This window comes from Prenolepis imparis, unplaced genomic scaffold (genome assembly GCF_030444845.1).
Source record: "Prenolepis imparis isolate NDT839.2.m4 unplaced genomic scaffold, iyPreImpa1.0 SCAF_7, whole genome shotgun sequence".
NCBI classification, from domain to species: domain Eukaryota; kingdom Metazoa; phylum Arthropoda; class Insecta; order Hymenoptera; family Formicidae; genus Prenolepis; species Prenolepis imparis.
In genome coordinates, this window is record NW_028141165.1 from 8026428 (window position 1) to 8047877 (window position 21450).

A 21450-nucleotide genomic window follows, 5' to 3' on the forward strand; every position below is an offset into this window, starting at 1 on the left:
ATTTTATTTTATTTTATTTATTGTTTGTATCAAAAATGTTTGCTCTGTCGCGATGGACGCGGAAGTGAGTCGTCAACATTGTGACTTTTAGCGACATGGTTCAAAAATTGAAAGTATTTTTTTGAGAGAATTGGCACGTCGAGGAAAAGTGAGAAACTCGAACTTTGTTAAAGAAGCGTAAATAACAGTTGCCGGTTGAAAGTCTCTCGAATTTTTAGCGCGATAAAAATATGGTCTTTATCAATTCGAAAGTTATTACTGTTTGTGCGTATATTCTTCGCGCACATTTATTATTGTTTATTTTTAAGATAAGATACGAGTGATAAGATACGAGTGATATGATAAGATATGAGTGATAATTTGACATGAGATAGTTACAGCTTAAGATATATGTCATTTTTTATAATATAATATAATTTTAATATTTTAATTGAAAAATTAATTTATATATATAAAATTTTATATTTTATAAAATGAGCACGCGCTTGTATCAATTCAGGAAATTACTCATTTCCTTTAGTTTAGACAATCACATTTTTTCACTCTATACGCAAAACGACACCTCATTCCACGTTAGGTCGAACCGATGACGAAGTAGAGCGCACTGTAGGAGTAAATGACTTTTTTTATGCATTTGCACGTGTGTCCGAGTGACCACTAATCGCGGCGCACTTTGCAGAATGCACTTGATCGATGAAACGCGTCATTGATATCACTCGGTACGATAAAACACCGGCGAGGTCTAATCAATGGAGCGATTGTGCGCTTAGCGAAGCCCTGCGACGAGCGAGCGATTCGAGGAGTGATTACGGCAAATGGCGAATGGCGATCGATGAAAGCATGGGTGCGAAATTGGCGGGTTAGAATCTCGTGGACGAATACAGGAGATGACGCGACGGCACGTGAACTCTAATGGCACTCGTGTTTTGTACGACAAATTGGATATTTCCGAGATACGAGTGTTTCCTTAACCGTTTCTCGTCGGAATATCGCGAGAAGCTTTTTATTGTATAATGAATTCTTTTGAACTCTTATCTATCAATAAAACTCATCGTTGAAAATTGAATCGAGTGACTAAAATTATGTATCTTTAACTTTATATCGAAATATAAATAAATTTTCATGTTTAGATATATCGCACTTTGTTATTATATTGTCCAAAAATTAATTTTACAATTATTAAATCAATATTAAATGGTAGAAAAACTGCATTCTTGATAACTTTGCAATCGTATGAATAGAAAATATTAGAAAATATATACAATAAAGAAACTTATTTTAAAAAGCTGCATTTATATACAAATTTTCTTGTTTTATCTGGAATTTTAAACAAAAATACCTGGAAATTCTCAGGGAATTCTTTTTACAAGATTTGAATAGACACCCTGATAAATCTCGACCTCTGAAATCTTTGGAAAAAAAAAACATATGATTGGAAGTGAAATATATGTCAACGTATTTGTGCTTATATTTTCAAGAATAAATCTGAAAGAAACGCGAATCTCTCTATCGTCAATGATAATAATTTTTAACAATGAGAGGAAAGTTCGAAGCTTTTGTTGCGGGATTCTAGCAATTAGAAGTTGATATCGTTGATTTACGTTTGCGGACGCGGTCCGATAGCACGTGTGCTGTTGTGCATCGCGTGACTAACTCCAATGGCATCGAAGGCTGCTTTGAATAATGCGCCAACTTCCTGTTACAGCTCGAGTCTCGTTCGCAATAATTGCGAACCGCGATTGTACTACCAAATATCAGCAAAGCTCGAAATAAATGCCATTTTCTTACCTCGAACAAAGTACAATATTCGATCGGGTTTTGGGGTACGTGAGATCCACGTGAGATTTTCGCGTTTCGAGAGAAGAGAAAGTATTTGTTCGTTACTTCCGTTGCGTGTGCGAGAAGGTGAAATTTCGTTCGAGTTGGCATGCAGCCTACAAACATATCGATAAACTTTCGCGAACGGCGCATATGTGAATGCTAATTGTGGTCAAAAAACATTTTTGCGTTTGTTGTCACGAACGACCGAGAGCTGTCCCAATTATATGCGTGCCCACGTAATTATCGGTATTATCGATCATGAGCTAAGCAAACCGCTCCATATTTAAACGGAGCTCATATGTGGCTGCGAGCGAATATTTAATCGCGCTGATATTTAGTGGCAAATATTAAGCAGCGTGAATTAAAGGATATACATATTATTAAATTTTAAACAATGTAAAAATTAAGAGAAAAAAACAACAGAGATAAAAAAAGACAACCGTATCTGTAAATGGTTTTATCTCTTTTACATATAATTTTTTTCAGAAAAAATATATTTTATATATAAAATATATAATATTATATATATTAAATATATATAATGTACATGTATTGTACATAATTTTCCCAAAATTTAAACCCAAACGTCTAAATAATAAATAGAACGAATAATCTCATTTCACCGGTTTATCATACCTTATAATTTAAGATTTTCATGAATGATTTAGATACCCCCCTTAAACATAAAGTCCTACTTTTCGTCGAGTTTCTTTCGAGCCGAGTCCCGAAATGAGCTTATTTGCATAAGCTGTAAGAGACCAAGGGAGAAGGAAAAAAGGACGAATGTGTTCTCATTCCTCCTACATAATCCGCCTATATAGCCGAGCACTCGTAAAAATTCTCCAAATACAGATCGGCAGTCTTGTTTCGTACTTGAAAATATGCATCTATATACAGACAATAGTATACATCTCAGTATATATGTGTCTCAAAAATACGAATATTCTCCGAATAGAAGACATCGTACCTTTAAACTTATAACATATTAATTTAAGAAAAATTATTAATATTAATTAGTAATATTTAATTAATTTACAACGTATTTATTTGTAGCAGAATTTTAATTATCTCATAATTATAAAAGAATTTTTATTTTTATTGTATTAAATTATCTTTATTTTAATCATTTCTCCTCGCACAATATTGTAAAATATAATAACAAATCTTATAATACTCGCATAAATAGTTTTATATTAATTATATAATAGTTAGGCTACAAATAGATTTATCGTCTCTCTTTCTCTCTACATTTACATTATAAGATATTTACAAATTTACATATTTATAAATACATGGATAATAATTCGACGAATTAAATGCAATAATAATTCAATAGAAAGCTATTAGTTTAGTCGAAATAATAATTTCAATATCGCTAAAAATATTTATTTTTGTATAGCAATCCAATTTTTATAATGCACGCCGCTTGATGCGATTAAAATTACTATTACCGCATACCTCCTGTTAATCATGTTATATTTCAAAGAAAATCGATACCCCAGACTCGCTTCAATTTGCGGTGTGTGCGGCTTATCAGCCAATCATATTATAATCCTCATTTTAAAAATGTAATCCGTGTTACATTGACTAATGATGAAATCGGTGGCATAAAGTGTACGTACGCGCGCCTCGAAATAGACATAGTTATCGTATGGTTGCATTAATTATCGCGCGAAAGCTTCATTACCGAAGGAATTAATTTCATTAGCGAATGCTAATGTCATCAATGTATTAATTCGAATTATTCCGGGACGGGTCACAATCCTCGATTAAAAATTTGATAATTTTCCTTCGACACTGTTTGTCTTTCTCTTTGCGTTTTTTTGTTTTGAATTTTCGAATTTGAAATTCTATTTACAAATTGCAGTGGAATATCGCCTAGTTTCCGTCCTCGTCCTCGTTCCTTGTTTCGTGTGTGTATTTAATTGCGGGAGAACTCCGTTCAAACTTTTATTTATTATTAAAACGTACACATAAGCGAGCGAGCGAGGAGGAGAGTGATTTTTCTATTTTCCCGACCGTTCAGATCGACGAAGTCGTCCTTTTTTTTGGACCGAGGCCAAAGCATGGTGTACCTTTTGCCTCCATTTATTTTGCATTCTCTTCTATATATTCCCAGGATAGTGGAATATCGTAACAAGAGTGCACATGCAAAACTTTTAGTTAAGGTATACGAACTATCGACATTTATTTTGTAAAAGCCACACACGGTGTGTCAGTAAATTTCATATAAGCCTCTCTCTTTCTCTTTTGCTGTCACTTCGATATTTTCTCCAATTTCCGGAATATGATTGTAATTTCTTTTTTGAAATGTGTGAATTTTATCATTTTACACTAGATATCCTGCTCATTTTCTTATTTGGGGGGGGGGGGGGGAATTGTGCGTAACTTTTTATTTAGTTTTGTTAAAATTATTCTCTCGTCTCTCTCTCTGAAATATAACGAGTTTTATTATAGCGAGAAAAACATTTTTCGGTTTCGTGTTTTTCATGGCAGAAAATTCTGGCCACCGCAAATAGCCCCTAAAAAATAAACGAAATTATTTAAATTAATTTAATATCCTTTAATTATATATTCTTATTTTATTTGAACGTACGCAATTTTCTGCACGCATATATATATATGCAAAATACGTAAAAAGTTTTACGATAAATATTTGACGAAAACCCGGTCCGGCGCTTTACTGCAGCGGAGTTTGACATTTGCTTCGACCCGATGATACAAAGCTTCGCCTCGTTGCTTCAATTTATTGCTATTCCGCCAAACTCGGACGTGTCGGACTCGGATATATCTGCGCAATCCAGGGGTTGCGTCTGGACCCGACTCTCCGCGGATGCAGACTCGTATTATATATTCTGAATACCTCCGGCTCTCTTTTGGAGAGATATATGGGATGCTGCATGCGGTGCTTTTAATTGGATCGCGTTACGCAAACTTGGATTTTTAATCGAATTTATATTTATTTATATTTATTTTCCAATCTGTTGCAGTTTGTGTAGAATCGTTTGATTTTTATTCCCGGCCACTTTTGATACTGGCTCGAATAAATATCGCTCGGACACGAAATTCGCGACAAAAGAGCGACAGGTGAGACTGCCCCGTCGCATTTGATGTGCAAAATATATATGTGCTACTATAAAACGCGCTGCAAACCGCGCAAACACGTTTTTCACGTTTATGAGGAACGGCGCTCGTCGAAAGTATCGTAAAAAAAGAGCATCTTTCATCGTTTGCAGGGATTTAATATTCGATCACGCGGTAATAATCGCTACAATGTTACATCAAAGCGCGCAATTGAATGTAACAAATAAACGAAAAGATAAAAGGGATATACATATAACTCTATTCTTTCGGTGAAATACAATTAAAATATCGCGAAAATTAAATGAATAGATTAAAAAAATGCAATTAAACATCTCGCTATTTTGCGTATTTATAACTTTAATCTCAAATAAGAAGCTTAACATATATATATATATATAAGTCGAGATTATAAGAGAAAATCCCGAGCGACATTATATCTCAAAGAAATTGAAAAATGTAGCACGGAGAGAAAAAGAGCTCGGTCGTAGATTAAAAAACGCGACGTCTTAGTTTCTATCTCGCGAATAATTCAGACGTAATTGAAAGAGAGAGAGTTAGCGCATAAATTAAGAAATTCTTACACAATACGATACTTCTCTAATATGATGTAAACGTTGAGATACACAGCTATATGAATTGCAATGATAATTTTCATATTGGACTTATCACGATATTAGCTTATTGGAAATACGCTATTGCATTAAAAGTCCCTGTTATACTCGTGTCGTTAATAAATCTTGCAACGTGATGCGAGTAACGGCCGTTATCAAGTCGACGCGCTCCATTAAATCGAGATGGTGACGTAACAGCAGTTTTTTTATGCTCACAGTCTCACCTGTAATCTCGGATCTTTTGAAGTGAAGTTAGTATCCCGTTTTTAAAATCGGGGTATAAGGTCCTGAATCTTTTTCGAAGAATTTTAGAGTGATATCGATATGATCGAAAAAATCTGACGATTAAATGTAAAACAGAAATTTGAAGATGTGGGATGTCAACATTGTTTTTATCTTACATGAAAATTGATAATAACTTTTCTATTTAAATTATATAATATATACATATATATATATACAGCCTTGGCTAGGAGTATAAAGTACCCATTTTTAATTGTAATAACAATTAAACACAAAATAGAGTTGTGAAATAAAAAAAAATTGTAAAAAATTTACCATTTATTTTAAGAAACTCAATATTGACATATATTTTTTTTATTTCACAACTACTTTGTTTAATTGTTATTGCAATTAAAAATGGGTACTTTATACTTTTGACCAAAACGGTATATATGTATATATGTATGTGTATTTATTTAAATAGAAAAATTATTAACCATATTGACGTCTTTGACTGGAATTCTGAAAGCTTTACTTTATAAAAATTTTCAAGAATATATCTGACAATGAAAGTTTCGAAAAAATATTATTAACTTATAAAAACTTGAAAGATTTTCATGTGTGAAAAATTGTTAAAAAAGTTCTTTCATTTTTATATTTATTGACACTAGTCGAATCACCAATTCCTGAGAGGGCAAAGTTATTAAAATAAAATGCGATGAATTTCAAATTAAAGCGATTAAGGCAAGAGATAGTGTATTTATAAAAGAAACTGACGACTTAGATTTGTTCGATTTTGAATATAAATTCGGTTAATTTTAGCCAATTGATTCCAATCAGATCTTAAATAATTTCCTTGACATCGTATTTTAGACTGATATTGATTTGCATCATGTAGATACAATATTGATGCAATATATGTATGTGTAGAATAATAATGATTCTTTATAAATAATTCTGGACTGTAATAAATAAAAATACGTTTTACAACATGACTAATTATAAAATTGCGTTGATATAAACGTTTTATTTATTATCTATTTAAATAAAGCGAATATATGTATATTATTTTTTAAAACTTAGTTGACGTTAACTTAAAATTATATTTTCTGGGATGGAAACAATTTTGAGTTGATTTAATTAACAATAAAATTCTAGATCCATGGAATGTCCCAAAATATTTCTTTCTTTCTATTTAAAAATAATTATTATTCGCGGAAATTGAATATTAGAGATTGATATATAATAGGCAATACGAGAAACGTCTCGATATTATATAAATCATAAATAGCACTAGACTAGAGAGTTCGTTTGACGCCAATCTGATTCGCATTATACAATCTAAACTCATGTCATCTACGCGAATTATCATTCGCATTAACACGCGTTGAGGTACGGGCTATAATATACATCGCAAACATATTACTTAATGCACCTGCGTAAAGATCAGCTGTTCGTTCGGAGATAGACTCTGTTCGATTAATCAGTCGAAAACGCGCGTTTCTCTGCCGGAATTAATTATCCGCCCCGCGTTTGTTTCGGATAATCGAATTTCCGGTGCGCGACCTATCACAGAGATAGAAAGAGAGAGAGAGAGAGAGAGAGAGACAGAAGTTTCGACTCTCGTATATTAAACTAATTTAAACGCGAGTACGATTTCTCTCTCTTTCTTTCATTCTCTCATTCTCTTTCTCTGCCTGTCTGTTTCTCATTCTCTTTTTCCGCAGTTAGTAATAGCAATAAACAAACGGGACGAGAAACAAGCCGCGAGGCACGCGCTATTTGTTATCGATTACCGCGGGGCCGAAAAACAACAACGATATACATTCGGGGCGGAATTGTGGCAAACATCGTGATACCGCGTTTCGCCGATTGAAATCGCGAAAAGCCAAACGACATTATAAAACGAACGCGAGAGCGGACCGAAACGCGGCGAGAGACGACGATCGATCGTTTAATGAAAACACGCCGACGCGCGTTTTGTTCGGGGGAGTTTTTTTCCCCTCGTATCATTTTTCTTTTTTTACTTTTTTTTTTCATCCGTCATATCTCCGCCCTCTAATTTCGCTGTGCCGCCGCAACCGCTCGCGGTAACAGTTACGCGTAAATAAATAACGGTACCATTGTAAGGAAGAGAACGCGCATACACAACAGAATGTATCGGTTTATCGATCATCTCGCTGCTTAATTATAGCGGGGTGAGCGGGATTCAATCTAACCGATGGTTGCTGATTAATTCAGCGCTAACCGCAGATATTTGGGTCGGCTCTTGTTGAAAGGTCGCCGGGGTTCGCCGTATAACAACGTATGACGTCACGAGCTATTTTATTTATGCATTCTAAAGCGAGCGGGATGATTGCGATGATGAAGAGAGGGATCATCCCGGAGAGCGTCATGCGAACGAATGAGACCTTAGGTAGTTATCGAGCATCGTAAAGTATCCGTGAAATAAAAATGATAAGCGATAAGTACGAGGAAGTTTAATCTAGCGTAAAAATAATTCGTCGTATATAAATATGAATCGCGAAGAAAACTGATTATAGTTTATTTATATAAAATATGTATTAAATATATATTAAAAATATTTAAGTATATATTAAATATATATTAAAAATATTTTTTTTTTACTACATTGTAATCTGTATGAGTTTCAACAGTAATTTTCCCAGGAAGAAAAATCCACACATTTTATAGTATAAAGAGACAAAAAAAATAAAAGATTTTCAAATAACTTTATGTATTGTCCAACAATATTATAATAGTCTTATGTACAAGTATATAATTGTACAGAGACTGAGGTGACTTTTAATCGGCTTGTGCATTATCAAGGGAAGAGATTTTATTCGAGGAAGTCCGAGTTTGCGCGCGATAAAAATGATATATACATATAAATGATAAAGTCGAAAAACAATAACATAAGTGACTGTGCGAATGTTCTTCCGACAAATAAATTTTAATTCCGACCGCGAATATACGCAGGATGATTGACGGATGCGGATCGCCAAATGCATTTGTCAAATCTGCAGGTTAAATTAATTAATTAGAATCGTTGTCGTGGTACGAAATGACGTGCAGAAGTACGAAGGGGGAGGGATAAACCGCTATGCAATCAAATGAAAAGCAAACATACAGTACGTATACGGGGTGTTCGAATGGGATCAGCATAATCGAGTAACAGCACGCGACGCGAAATGGCAGGCGCAATGGTATTGTAACATTTTGTAAATGTAATCCTAATGTAATAATTTCAAATCCGGGACCAATCCTTGATTATCGTAACCTGGCATTGATCCACAACTCCGCGTCCTGATAGATAAACATACGTAACCCGTATTAATTAGCGCATATAATAAATTAGACGTAATTACACTTTACATTTGAAGCCAATATGCAATCGTGAAATTAAGTAATGTATTTTTTGAATCTGATATATGTATATGTTTGACAATCAAAAATATATTGCACAAAGATTTATTAAAAAAATATTGCATTCTACATCTGTGCAATAATTATCCCAAGATAAATAATTTGTTGAAAGAAAGAATTATAGGAATATGAACTCTAGATTATATACGTGCTAAGAGCCAATTTCACCAACGTCGATTAACTTTAACCTTCGGTTAAACTATATCTTTGTCTCTTTTTAAGAACGTATCTGAAAAGAGACAAAGATATAGTTTAACCGAAGATTAAAGTTAACCGACGTTGGTGAAATTGGTCCTAAATAACACTTCATTTTAGTACTCGGTTATCGAAGTTTGCGCTGGTGACTTATTTCCTCGTGAAATACAATATCGATTTTCAATTTGGTACGCAAAGTGATTTTTTAAAATGTTTGCTCGGAAGGCGAATATGCAGATATACATATACATGCTTCATATTGAACTGATCAAAAAGAATTTTAACAATGTACTGTGACGTCTGTGTGACTTATATTCTACATAAAGATGCCACAAAACATAATAGCATATGTTTTACGATAAAAGCATAAATAATAAATGAATGTTTTATGCCGTAATCGCGAGAGCGTTCGTCCTTTGATCATTGGCTCGACCCGCAAGGCTCAAATTGATTAAATGCGTTTATTATTATTTTCAGGAGAATTAATTAAATAAATTCTTCAGGAGATTTAATAAAATTAATTAATTTTCATAATTATTAATATAGTCCGCTCTATAAAAGCAAATTGTCTTTAAATGTATCGGATGCAAAAAAGAAATATATGATTAAAAATTGAAATATATTTTTATAAACTTATATAGGTACAGGATATTCAGGGTGTCTAGCGATCCTTGAAATCCTTGAAGTCTTTGAAATGTTCTGGAATTTTGTTTGTCCTTTAAAAATCCTGGAAATGTACTTGAATTTTTTGTAGATCCTTGATTTTTTTCGTTATTTGTAAATTTATTCAGTTTCTTCAAATTCTCTTTAAGAATGAAACAAAAGTTGTTCGAGCGCTGATCGTTGTTGACCATAGAGATATAAGAATTAAAAGATTCTTGAGCATCGTTACTAAATTTATCTATATTATATCATCATATAATATATGAGTAACGTTTGTACAACTGTTGTATTTTCTGAACGCAACCTTATGTCAACAACATAGAGATATAAGAATCTAAGATTCACACAGACAGTTGTACAACGTTACTCATATATTATATGATGATATAATATAGATAAATTTAGTAACGTTGCTCAACTATTGTGTTTTCTGAACACACCCATATATATATACTAAATTATATATATACCGGCGTCGCCGGTTTCATTATATACCGGTATCATTATTAAAAATATATGTATAGATTTTATATAGGCTGGGAATACCTAAAAACATTCAGCTAAAAGAGTCAGCTGAAACTATTTATTTTAAAAAAATATTTAAGTCATATGTTACTTCGTATACAATGTACTAGAAGAATATATGTTAGCCTAATATAATCTATACATAAATATAATATCTAAAAATATAAAAAAAAGTTCTTGGTTCTTTGTACGTCTTGATCATACTAGAAAATCGTGCAAATGTTCTTGAAATGTCCTTAAATTTTATTTTCAAATTTTACTAGACACCCTGATATTTTAATCAAATTCAATTTGGAAGCTCTCTTCTAATTTTTGTTTTAATCAAAGATATTTATCAAAATTCTTTTTCGCGATAAAGAAAATAGTTTCAATTTTTTATGTATATAATTTATAACACATTTTTCATGATTTACGCATTACAATATTTTTAGAAAATTATATTTCAGTTGACTTAGCTATTTTCATCAAAATATTGTTTTTCTACACTTATCTGGTCATTTCTATTTGTAAAATACTAAAATTAATAAATAGTAAAATTATATACAAGCAAAATTTGTATAAATTATAAATTATTTTTTTAATTTTCAAGGAATTGTCGAGATCAGATATACAACCTTTAAAATAAGAAAAAAGTTCACAAAAGAAAAAATTGCTTTAGACTTTGTTTTAACAAGTCTAAGATAACAAATTTTTTCCTTTTATAATTTTTTTTCTTACTTAAAAAAAAGATTGTACATACGATCTCATTTTTCTCGAAAATAAAAAAATGAATTGTAAGTTATACAAATTTTACTTAAATTGTACATAATTTTAGTATTTATACATCGACGTTGATTATTCAATTTACGAAAATTATTCTACTCGCTCTCACGCATGCGTACCGCGGAAGTGCAATCGTTTAGAGTAACGGCATTACGCAAACTGAGAGCGAGAAAGTTTTCCTCGGTGTTTTGAGTTGACAGTACGCGAAGTAAAACCACAAAGAACGAACTGGCTGATGGCAGCGAGGTTGCACCGACTATGGGCGGTTGCAACGACACCAACGACGCGAATCGATCGTGTACATGTAAGGGGGGTTTTTTGTGACTCACATGGGAAGCTGACTGGGGGATGAGACTGAGCGTTGTGCGCGTTATGGGGATGCCTCGGGGTAGGAACACGCTGCTTGCAAAAGCAGAGAACCGCCGCAGTTACTAGACCGCCCATGCTGAGTATCAGAAAAACAAGGGCGACGGCGAACCAAGTAGTCTGCATGCCTAGGATCGTCGATGCCTCGGAGTCTGAAATTACAAGGAAAGAGCGTTAATCAGACCGAAAAAGTGTCCAGTCTTCCTTTGAAACGAGATATGCTTTACAAGTCAAGTCACACACATACATATAATGAAGATTATATGTATATAATATCAGATATAAAAAAAAATATAATTAAAAGTTAAAATATATATTTAAACTTATATACAAAATGTTCAAATCAAATTCAATTTTGAAGCTCCCATCTAATTTTTTTTAATCAAAGGTATTTATCACAGTTCTTTATCGCGATAAAGGAAATAATTTTGATTTTTTAAGTATATAATTTTATAGCACATTTTCCAAGATTTTACGCGTTACAATATTTAAAAAAATTATATTTCAATTGACTCAGTTATTTTCGTCAAAATATTTCTTCCTTACATTTATCTGGTTAAAGAGAAAAAGATATGTCAGTAATTTCTCAAATAATTTTATTTTAATTGTTAGATAAAATTTATAAAATTTTATTTGCCAGAAAATATTCTTTTGAGAAGAATATTTACATCTACGATGAATAATGGAAAAAGAATGTAATTTTCCTGCTGAAAAGAGGAATATTAAAAGTTACATAAAATAGCATTACTTACAATGAGTTTCACAGAAGACTGGTATACTACACGTTCACGACACGCGTACACTTTCGACGAATCGGGAAATCGATATAAGGACGTATACTTCATATTTTACCGTTATAGGACACGATACTCGTAAGTAACGCGAGTAATAAGAAAAACTTTTATGAGGGGCATTAAATTTTTAATAAATTGATCGTACAATATGTGGTTTCGCGCAAAACAATAGCGAGAACTATATGAATTATTGCCATTTCGACATTTTGAACAATAAATTCTGCGAAAGTTATATTAAATTATAGCTGCAGAATTACGGCACAAAGTGAATTGTGAAAAGTCATCTAGCGCTAAAAATTATATTATTTTAAATCTAAATATTTATCTATTGATTAAAATACATAAATTTTTTATTATTATATATATATTATATATTTCTCTCTAAATTATCAAATATATAATATATATTTCTCTCTAAACTTTCGCAAAATTTATATATATGTATTGTATATATAACAAGATAAGTGTAAGAAAAAAATATTTTGACAAAAATAGCTGAGTCAACTAAAATACAATTTTTAAAAATATAACGCGTAAAATTTTGTAGAAAATGTGCTACGAAATATATACTTCAAAAATCGAAATTATTTTCTTTTATCACGAAAAAGAACTTTGATAAATATCTTTGACTAAAAAAAATTAGATGAAAACTTCAAAATTGAATTTGATTGGAACATCTTGTATATAAATTAAAATATTATATTTTAACTTTCAATATTATATATTTTTCATTTTGTTTTACTATCACGCGCGAAATAACGCGATTAATCGTCCGAAAATGGAAATAGAAAATTATAAAAAGAGAATACGGCGAATTAAATAAAATATCAATAGAATGTGCTAAATTTCTCCGGAAGCGCGTATTATGCGACAAGTTTGTAATTTATTCTGCTACTATTTCGAGCTTATAGATATGTAATGAATACGCGGCAATTAACCTCTTCAGATATGTCGACGTGCCCGTACTTTCGACCATTAACATAAATATTATGTAAATTCAGTTCGCGTGCATTTTGCAAGCATTTGGCTGTCGCGAAATTGTAATAGTTTCCATGTAAATACAAAAATCGGGAAAAAACATTAACGCTTTATCATTACGAGCAGACGATAAATCACTACGATTTTATCCATCGGGTGAAAAATTAAAAGTCTATCTTTATTCCTTCAAAGAAATAAAATTTGCGTTCTCTTTCTTCGTGAGTTACATGAAAATTAATTTTTCTCTAAACAGAATCATTGCTGTGTGTTAATGTGTATTTCAGATAATAAATTCCTAATCTTTATATTTCTGTAAATATGATTCACGAATGTAAAGAAAATTAATTTCCTTTAACCGCTTCATTCCTAATTAAAATTGTTCGCACGATAGCAGCTTTTGATATGACGTAAAGAAAATTATCTTTTTTTTTAAATTTGCGTTTTCTCTGTTTATTATCTCTTTGATACTTGAAACTAATAGCATGGCTAACCGCACTAAATCATGCGAGATTATATCTCCGCGATCTAAATCGCTTTGCTCATTAAATATAGCGTGTCTCAAAAGATATGTGCACAAAGTTGCTTGATATACGATACGGCCTGATGGCGAACATATTGATTTCATGTTAACTAGCACATTATTACCGTCTATATTGTTAATTACCAACATCCGAAATAATAGTATACGATGCAATACATTAATGATCAATCGTTCTAGCATAAGATGTAGAGATTATTAAATAATTTTATGTAATTTAATCTAATGTTTTAATTCTAACCGCTAAAATTACATAATTATATAATTTTGATAAAATTATACAGTTTTCAAAATTATGATTAATGTTTCTCAAATACTTAAAATTTGTAACAAATAAAGAGAATCAAATTTTTCAAAAGAGTCTCGACAGTCAGGAATGAAACCACAGTAATTAGAACTTACTGGCACAGAGGGTAGAGGTGGCCTCGTCAGATCCGTCGCCACAATGATTCACACCGTCACAAAGGAGATCCGTCTCGATGCAGAATTCATTCTGAGTGCATCGGAAATCCTTGCAGGTATGCTCTGCAAAATGACAGAATTTTCATTAATGCATAAAAAAAGTATTCCTCCGTGACGCTTATAATATTTCCTATATAAATATATATTTCATTTCTATTTTATTTGAAAAAAATGCTAATTACATCTCATATCTTCTGTATATTTTTTATCTATATCTTCATCTAATAAATATATATATACGTGTGTAGAGTTTAATTAATGCAAAACGCATTAAAGGCCACAGTGAAAAAAATTATATACTTTCTTTACCCGCCCTCTGTGTATCGCGCGAATGACCTCGTCGAAGGGTTGTACACCCCTCGTGCCGAGCACACTCTCCGATAAGCGTCGAAACTTCAATGACAGGCTATTTTAAGAACACCCGAGAAGCTTTTCGCGTACAGTATTCCACGTAATTCTTCGCGAAACAGAAATATTCGCAGTCGTTTTATACGTGCGAGTATTTTTGAAAAATAAGTTTTATTTATATAATGAAAAGTTTCAAAGGAGAAAAATAATTTTGTTAATTAAGGGAGAACAAAATAAAATATCCGTAGTGCAATGATGTAATTACTTTTAAAGGAAATAAATTTTTCCTCACAGCTAAAAAATTATAAATAGAAAGTAAATTAATCAGACTGACAGTTTGAAATTTAATCAAGATTAAAGAATGTAGAGAAATTATACGAAACGTATTGAAAGAATATTTTTGGAAACTACAAGAGAATGCGACAGGAATAATATTTTATTCAGTGAGAATTTTATTTTCTCTTATTGATTTTCAATTTAGAGAAATATTTTTAAAAGAGACGAGAGATTATAACAATAATACTAGGATGAAATCTAAGCAAAAATTTATTTTTGATATCACTCGCAAAAAAATGCACAAGTCGTATTTCCATTGAATTATTTTATTCAAAAGAGAGAGAGTCTTTTACGGAAGATAAATATAGGTTACGCTCTTGATGCATTTAAATATATAACGTAATAAATCTAGATTGCACATTGACTATAGCTGGTACATTATTGATAGCTTAATGAACGAATATCGATGCACTCTCATAAAGAACAAATTTAATGAGATGTCCGATGAGATTGCGGGATAATACAATTAATTACCTGACGTGCAATTTGAATATCGGCCCATCTGCTGGGTTACAGTTCATCGTGCTATTTAATATGAAATTACTGGCGATCGAGACCAGATAGATAGATAGATAAATAGATAGATAGATAGATAGATAGATAGATTCGTCCGTCACTTCATGGGGGGAAATTAGCTATGACCAGGTGCGGATATAAAAGCAACTGTCTGATTTAATTACAACGATGAGTTCAGGAGCAAACGGAGACTCGTATTCGATATAAAGGCATTCGCGCGCGCGATTTAATTACAACGATCGCGCTTGAAACTCGAGTTCGGCATTAAGCTAATGGCTTCGATAAGTTTACCCTTTTATCAATGAAATCTTGAGTTGGCGTAAATGCTTTTGCGCACCGCACACGGCAAATTAAACTGTTCTTTATCAAAATTTAATTTGCAGGAGAGAGCGATGTTTAACATTTACCTACTTTCTTAGGTGCTCTTTTGTGACGAAAATATTTATTATTTCTTGTAAAATTAATTTAATCGCGCCAAAAATTTCCCTTGCATAAAAACACAGTCTCCCGTTTTATTATCGTTCGTGTTAATTTTTATTATTAATTTAACAGGGGATTTGTATTTTTATTTCGTTGTAACGTTGCATGACAACGTGAGATATATTAAGCTAATCCACCAAATTATCAGAATACAATAAACATTATATTATACATGAAATTAATTTGCTAATTTTTTTGCTATTTTTTTGTTGTCAACATACAAAATGTGAATCAAACGTGAATCGATGGTTAGATGTGACCCTGCATCATATTTTACAACAAGAATACCTCGAGTATTCGATATTTACGCTTTTGAGCAATTTTCAACCGAACGAGAAGAGCATTTCTGCCGCATTCTTGGGCATCGAACCGTCGTAATTCTTGAGACATCTGGTCTAATTACGGTCCAACTCGTGGAATGCGAGTAATAACGAACGATAACTTTCATCGATCGTGAAAAAGCGCACGTTGGATGGCGAAGATAGCGATTCTCCGCGTTCCCTACTCGCTGGCAATTATAACTCTTCGAGGTCTTTTCTGGAATCGCGCAGGGTGGGCGATAAAAGGATCGACGACGATTTTCGGAAAGATAGGAGAGCGCGATAACGCTTTAGAAAAAACCTCGCAGACGGTCGTAATTTTATGTAATTTAATAGTTGAGAGATTCTTTCCCTTTTTCCTCCCATATTTGAACTTTCATATGATTCGCCGTGATTTCGGTGGAGTTTTTGCCGAGAGCTCCGACAAAGAGAGAGGATCCGGGAAATAACGGAGGGCATTTTATTCCCCAGAATAGTGCGGGATATATGCCAAATGTAGAATCTTTCTCGCTCTGATCCGGAGATTATAAATAATTTGACACTTTTTGATTGCAAAAAAAAAATAAATAAAATCGCGCGTTATGATTTTAACGATTGAAAAAATCACGTGACGCAAACGAGATGAGGAGAGGGTGAAAGAAAGAGAGAGAGAGACAGGAAAGTGGCGGGAAACGACTGTATGTACCGACACCCGCGACAGAGTTAATGTTTAACCTCACGGATTGGCCAATCATTTAACGTCGGATACCGGTAGACGCCATATATACGCACAAATATGCTCAATACACCGATGAAATTAACAGTCGCGGCTGGGCAAACGGATGCGCAGTCACGCCGTCTCGCTCATCTGCAATAATACCAAGTGTTGTATGCGCATTGACACGTGCGTGTACGCACATTTGCACAAGCTTATAGGCTTGGCGGATTCTCGCACGTGCACATAACTGAAAACTGGGAATGCGGCAGCTATAGGAAATTTGCTCGCACCATAGGAGCGATTTTTATCGGTGGCAGCATGTGTGATGGAATCGAACAACTTGATCATTTTCTTTAACTCCTTACAGGGTATATACTCCTGGAAAAAATCTTGGAAAGAAACATATGTGTCTAACATATGTTTGCAATATTTAAGTTTTTATTAAAATTTCGTATGATTTTTTTTTATTGATGATCTATTTTTAGTATCAAGATCTTATATAAGTTTTATAAAAAATTGTTTAATCTTTTAATAGGTAATATTTAAATAAATTAGTACTCCTTATTTAATAAACAAATAAATAATAATTTAAATAAATAATTAATTTAAATAAATTAGTATTCCTTAAGATGTTTAATAAATTACTTTTTATTTTATATTTTTGCACATATTTTTAACGTTTAGATATAGTGATATATCGCATTTTGTTATAGTCCAAATTAATTTTGCAAATAAGAAATCAATATTAAATGCTTAAAAGCTGCATTCTTGATAATTTTGCAATCATATAAATAAAAAACATTAGAAAATATATACAATAAAGAAACTTATTTTAAAAAGCTGCATCTATATACAAATTTTATTTTACTTGGAATTTTAAAGGAAAATACCTGGAAGATCAGAAAATTTTTTTACAAGATTTGAATAGACAACTGTCTTTATTCAATTATGTTGCATATTTAATTATGTTTAATTTTATTGACACGCATTCTGATTAAACCTATATTTTTATCATTAAATATATTAAAACATATTAAAAAGAATATTAATTATTATTATATAATATATATATATATATATATTAATAAAATATATTAATGTTGAAAAATTGAAAGTAATGAAATTTAAAATCTTGCTATCGCTCCATGATGCACACGTGCTTCACATTTTCTAAGTTTGCACGAATATTCGATAATTGATGGTAAAAAATGATCGTATGTCTGATATGTACGGGAATAAAAATTAGTTATATTATTAAACAAAGAGATAAAGCATCAACGGTAATTTCCGCATCGGCGTAAGAGCACCACTAACTCTTTGTACTGAAGCGATATTTACCTCTTGTCTCCCGGGGGAGGACCTCATTAAATTCTGCCGTGAGATATAATACTTACACGCGAAAGCACATGACAGTAGTAGCATGCTAACGTTGCATAAATGATATTTTTGTAATCTTTTGATGAACATGCAGTTTTACAATCTATAAGCATATACTTACTAGACGTAGATTTATAAAAAATGCGAATGATTTGACATGATTTCTATCTGAATACACGAATGCTTTTTGTAGGAATTTTACAAATATTACAGTGTTTCGCAGATTTCTTTTTTAAGCTGAGAAATATGTCTCGGGAATTTTAAAGCCATTTAAAATTTTTAGAAATAGTAAAATGCCAATTGCAGCTGTATTTTTGTAAGAGAAATAATATTCCATGTTCGCGGAATACAAATGATGCGTTTCATGCGAGCGATATTATATTACCTAATTTTCGATTCTGCCCTCCCCCCTCCCTCTCTCTTTTTCTCTTTTTATTTTTTTACGTTTCACTTGTATTTATTAAGCTTTTTATAGAGAATGTATATTATGAACATGTTCGCGTTTGGCCAATGCCATTAATAAGAATGATGCACTCTGTGCTCGTGGTTTGCGTATACTGCAACACGCAAGTCGATTCTTTTTTGTCCTTTATGCTGCGTGTATCTGTCGTCGACAGGATGTTGGACTGGACGATGCACGACCGAGCTAAAAGTGCGAAACTAATGGACTCATGCATTTCCATTAGCCGTCAGAGATTCATTATACATTGATCACGTTCACTATCGGCTATTAAATCGCGATCACTTGCAGAAAATTAAATTTTCTAAAACAATCTACACGACATTTTTATTCACTGATTTTTTTCTCCAATATTAATATCTATTTTTCGTTGTAAAAATTGTTACTCACTACTCATCGCGATTGCGAGGAGAAACGCATATAAATCCATCTGAAAATGGAGAGTTTTATCTTCCGAAAGTGGTTTTCTCGATCATCGTATGTATCTGTTTCGTTGACGAACTGTTCGCACTGTTCGCGAAAAGTGCACCTTTTTTCAAGGCTGTCAAGATCTGACGAATTATTTTATCGCGCGAAAATTGAGCGAGAGAGAGAAAACGTCATCTCCGCTTTTTTACATACATACATCTTCACTTCGCTTCACGTTTAGCCTTATCCGCGTGACAATCCGTTCATAGTAAGATTAAAGCCAGTGATCGCGTGAGAAGGGTTGCATGTTGCTGTTAAACCGCAATCGGCGCACGTTTACGATAATGACGCCGATGACGACGTTCACGACGGTAATGACGATAATCCCACGATCCCGTTACTAGCGTACGAATGACGGCCCGGTTTTATTGTTACTGACGAATCCGATGTGACATACGTTAATTCAATTTTGGAATGACTCGCGAAATGTTCGAAGAAGTATAAGACGCAATTTATTTGGCTTTAGAATTTCTAACACATGATTGTAGATATATAAATGATTGATCACACAATTTAAAAAAAAAAATTTTTTTTGAAGAAGCAGAGAAAATAATTATATTCTGTAGATTTTTGACGATGAATACGATTCCGGTTTTCAAATTGCTCTATTACATCAAATTTTAAATAATTTATAATTAAAGTTGAAATTTAATTATAAATTAAAGTTGATAATTAAAAAGATATAGAATTAGATTTTAATATATTATTAAGTAATGTAAAATTATTTTATTTATAGGTTAAATATACATTTATAGATATTATATTTATAGATAATTTTTTATATGTATATATTTTATATACATTATATTATAATAAATTTTTGCAAAAATTAAAACATTTAAAATTTTACATTTGCTCTATTAATTCAGCTATTTTTAAATTCTCAATTTTAACATTATCAGATTCGTATTCAACGATTTAAAAAAATCTTTATTGTTTGAATAAACATAATTGAAAACTATTTGATAGAATCTCAATAATTATTTCACACTTGATTCTATATTTAGCATATTTATATTCTATTAACCGTAATCAACACAATACATTTTTTTTAGAGTTGAAAGTTCTTAATATATAACACATTTAACTTTTATTGCATTAAAACTTTTCCAACATGTCACATGCTGTAGCTATAACATGATAAAATATATTAAAAACTATTTTTTGCAAATTTAACTATAAATTTCTAGAATTGTAACGCGATGGAGTAGAAACCAAAATTGAAATTCGATAATTAATTCGATAATTGAAAAAACTATGAAATATTTCTTTTCTTTTTTGTGTTTTTTTTTTTCATTGGTTTTTATTGAACTGTGTTATATTTGAGATTGATTAAAAACTGATCAGAAAAGAATGTGTTTTTTATTATGCAATGGTAAAAATATACAAGAACGTAGGTAATAAGTACTTATATATTGCCGTATTAATATGATGACACATTATCTCTCTCTTTCAATCATTATTCTATTTATATTAATGATCAATGCGCGATGCTTTAATTTAAAAACTATTACAGGAGTTTATAAAGCCCGATGACTCTGCGACATCACTGTTTTGTCTGTATACATAATATATTAACTTCTTAGCATAGAAATTATTTAAAAGCAAAAAATCCTCAATATAAATCTTACCACTCATTTTTTACTATTCACATACTTTCCGTACTCATCAACGAGAGAATAAATTACCAGAAACTTATTCAAATAACAAAAACGCGTTGAAAATGAATTTAAACATGTCACGAAACATCGTGCAACCAATACAATACTAATCTCGATGTGGTATACCAAATATGGCACGGAATCTATTCCATCGTTTAATTAATTTTTTTAACGACATTTCCTTGATATATTGTTGTAGAATTTCTTCGTGTTAATTTTCTTTATCCATTTTTATTAAAAATACTTATTTAGCTTTTATTTCTTTTTTTTTCTCCATTTGTATTAAAAACATTTATTTAGCTTTTATTTATTTATTTATTTTTTTTTTAAGCTAAAACTT

General features: G+C 31.7%; 1 protein-coding gene and 1 long non-coding RNA gene across 3 annotated transcripts in view; one reads left to right on the forward strand and one right to left on the reverse strand.

Annotated features, from left to right (window-relative positions):
- The window catches only part of LOC145938791 (uncharacterized), a 108403-nt gene that overhangs the window by 41074 nt on the left and 45879 nt on the right, over positions 1–21450 (forward strand). The window lies entirely within an intron of this gene.
- LOC145938783 (uncharacterized) overlaps positions 1–21450 on the reverse strand; it is a 193936-nt gene that overhangs the window by 3408 nt on the left and 169078 nt on the right. For both annotated transcript variants that reach the window (XM_083042538.1, XM_083042539.1), the window contains exons 4-5: positions 14388–14510; positions 11639–11827 (exon numbers count right to left, since the gene is read on the reverse strand). In XM_083042538.1, the coding sequence (XP_082898664.1) occupies positions 11639–11827; positions 14388–14510 (312 nt within the window). The remainder of the gene's footprint in view (positions 1–11638; positions 11828–14387; positions 14511–21450) is intronic.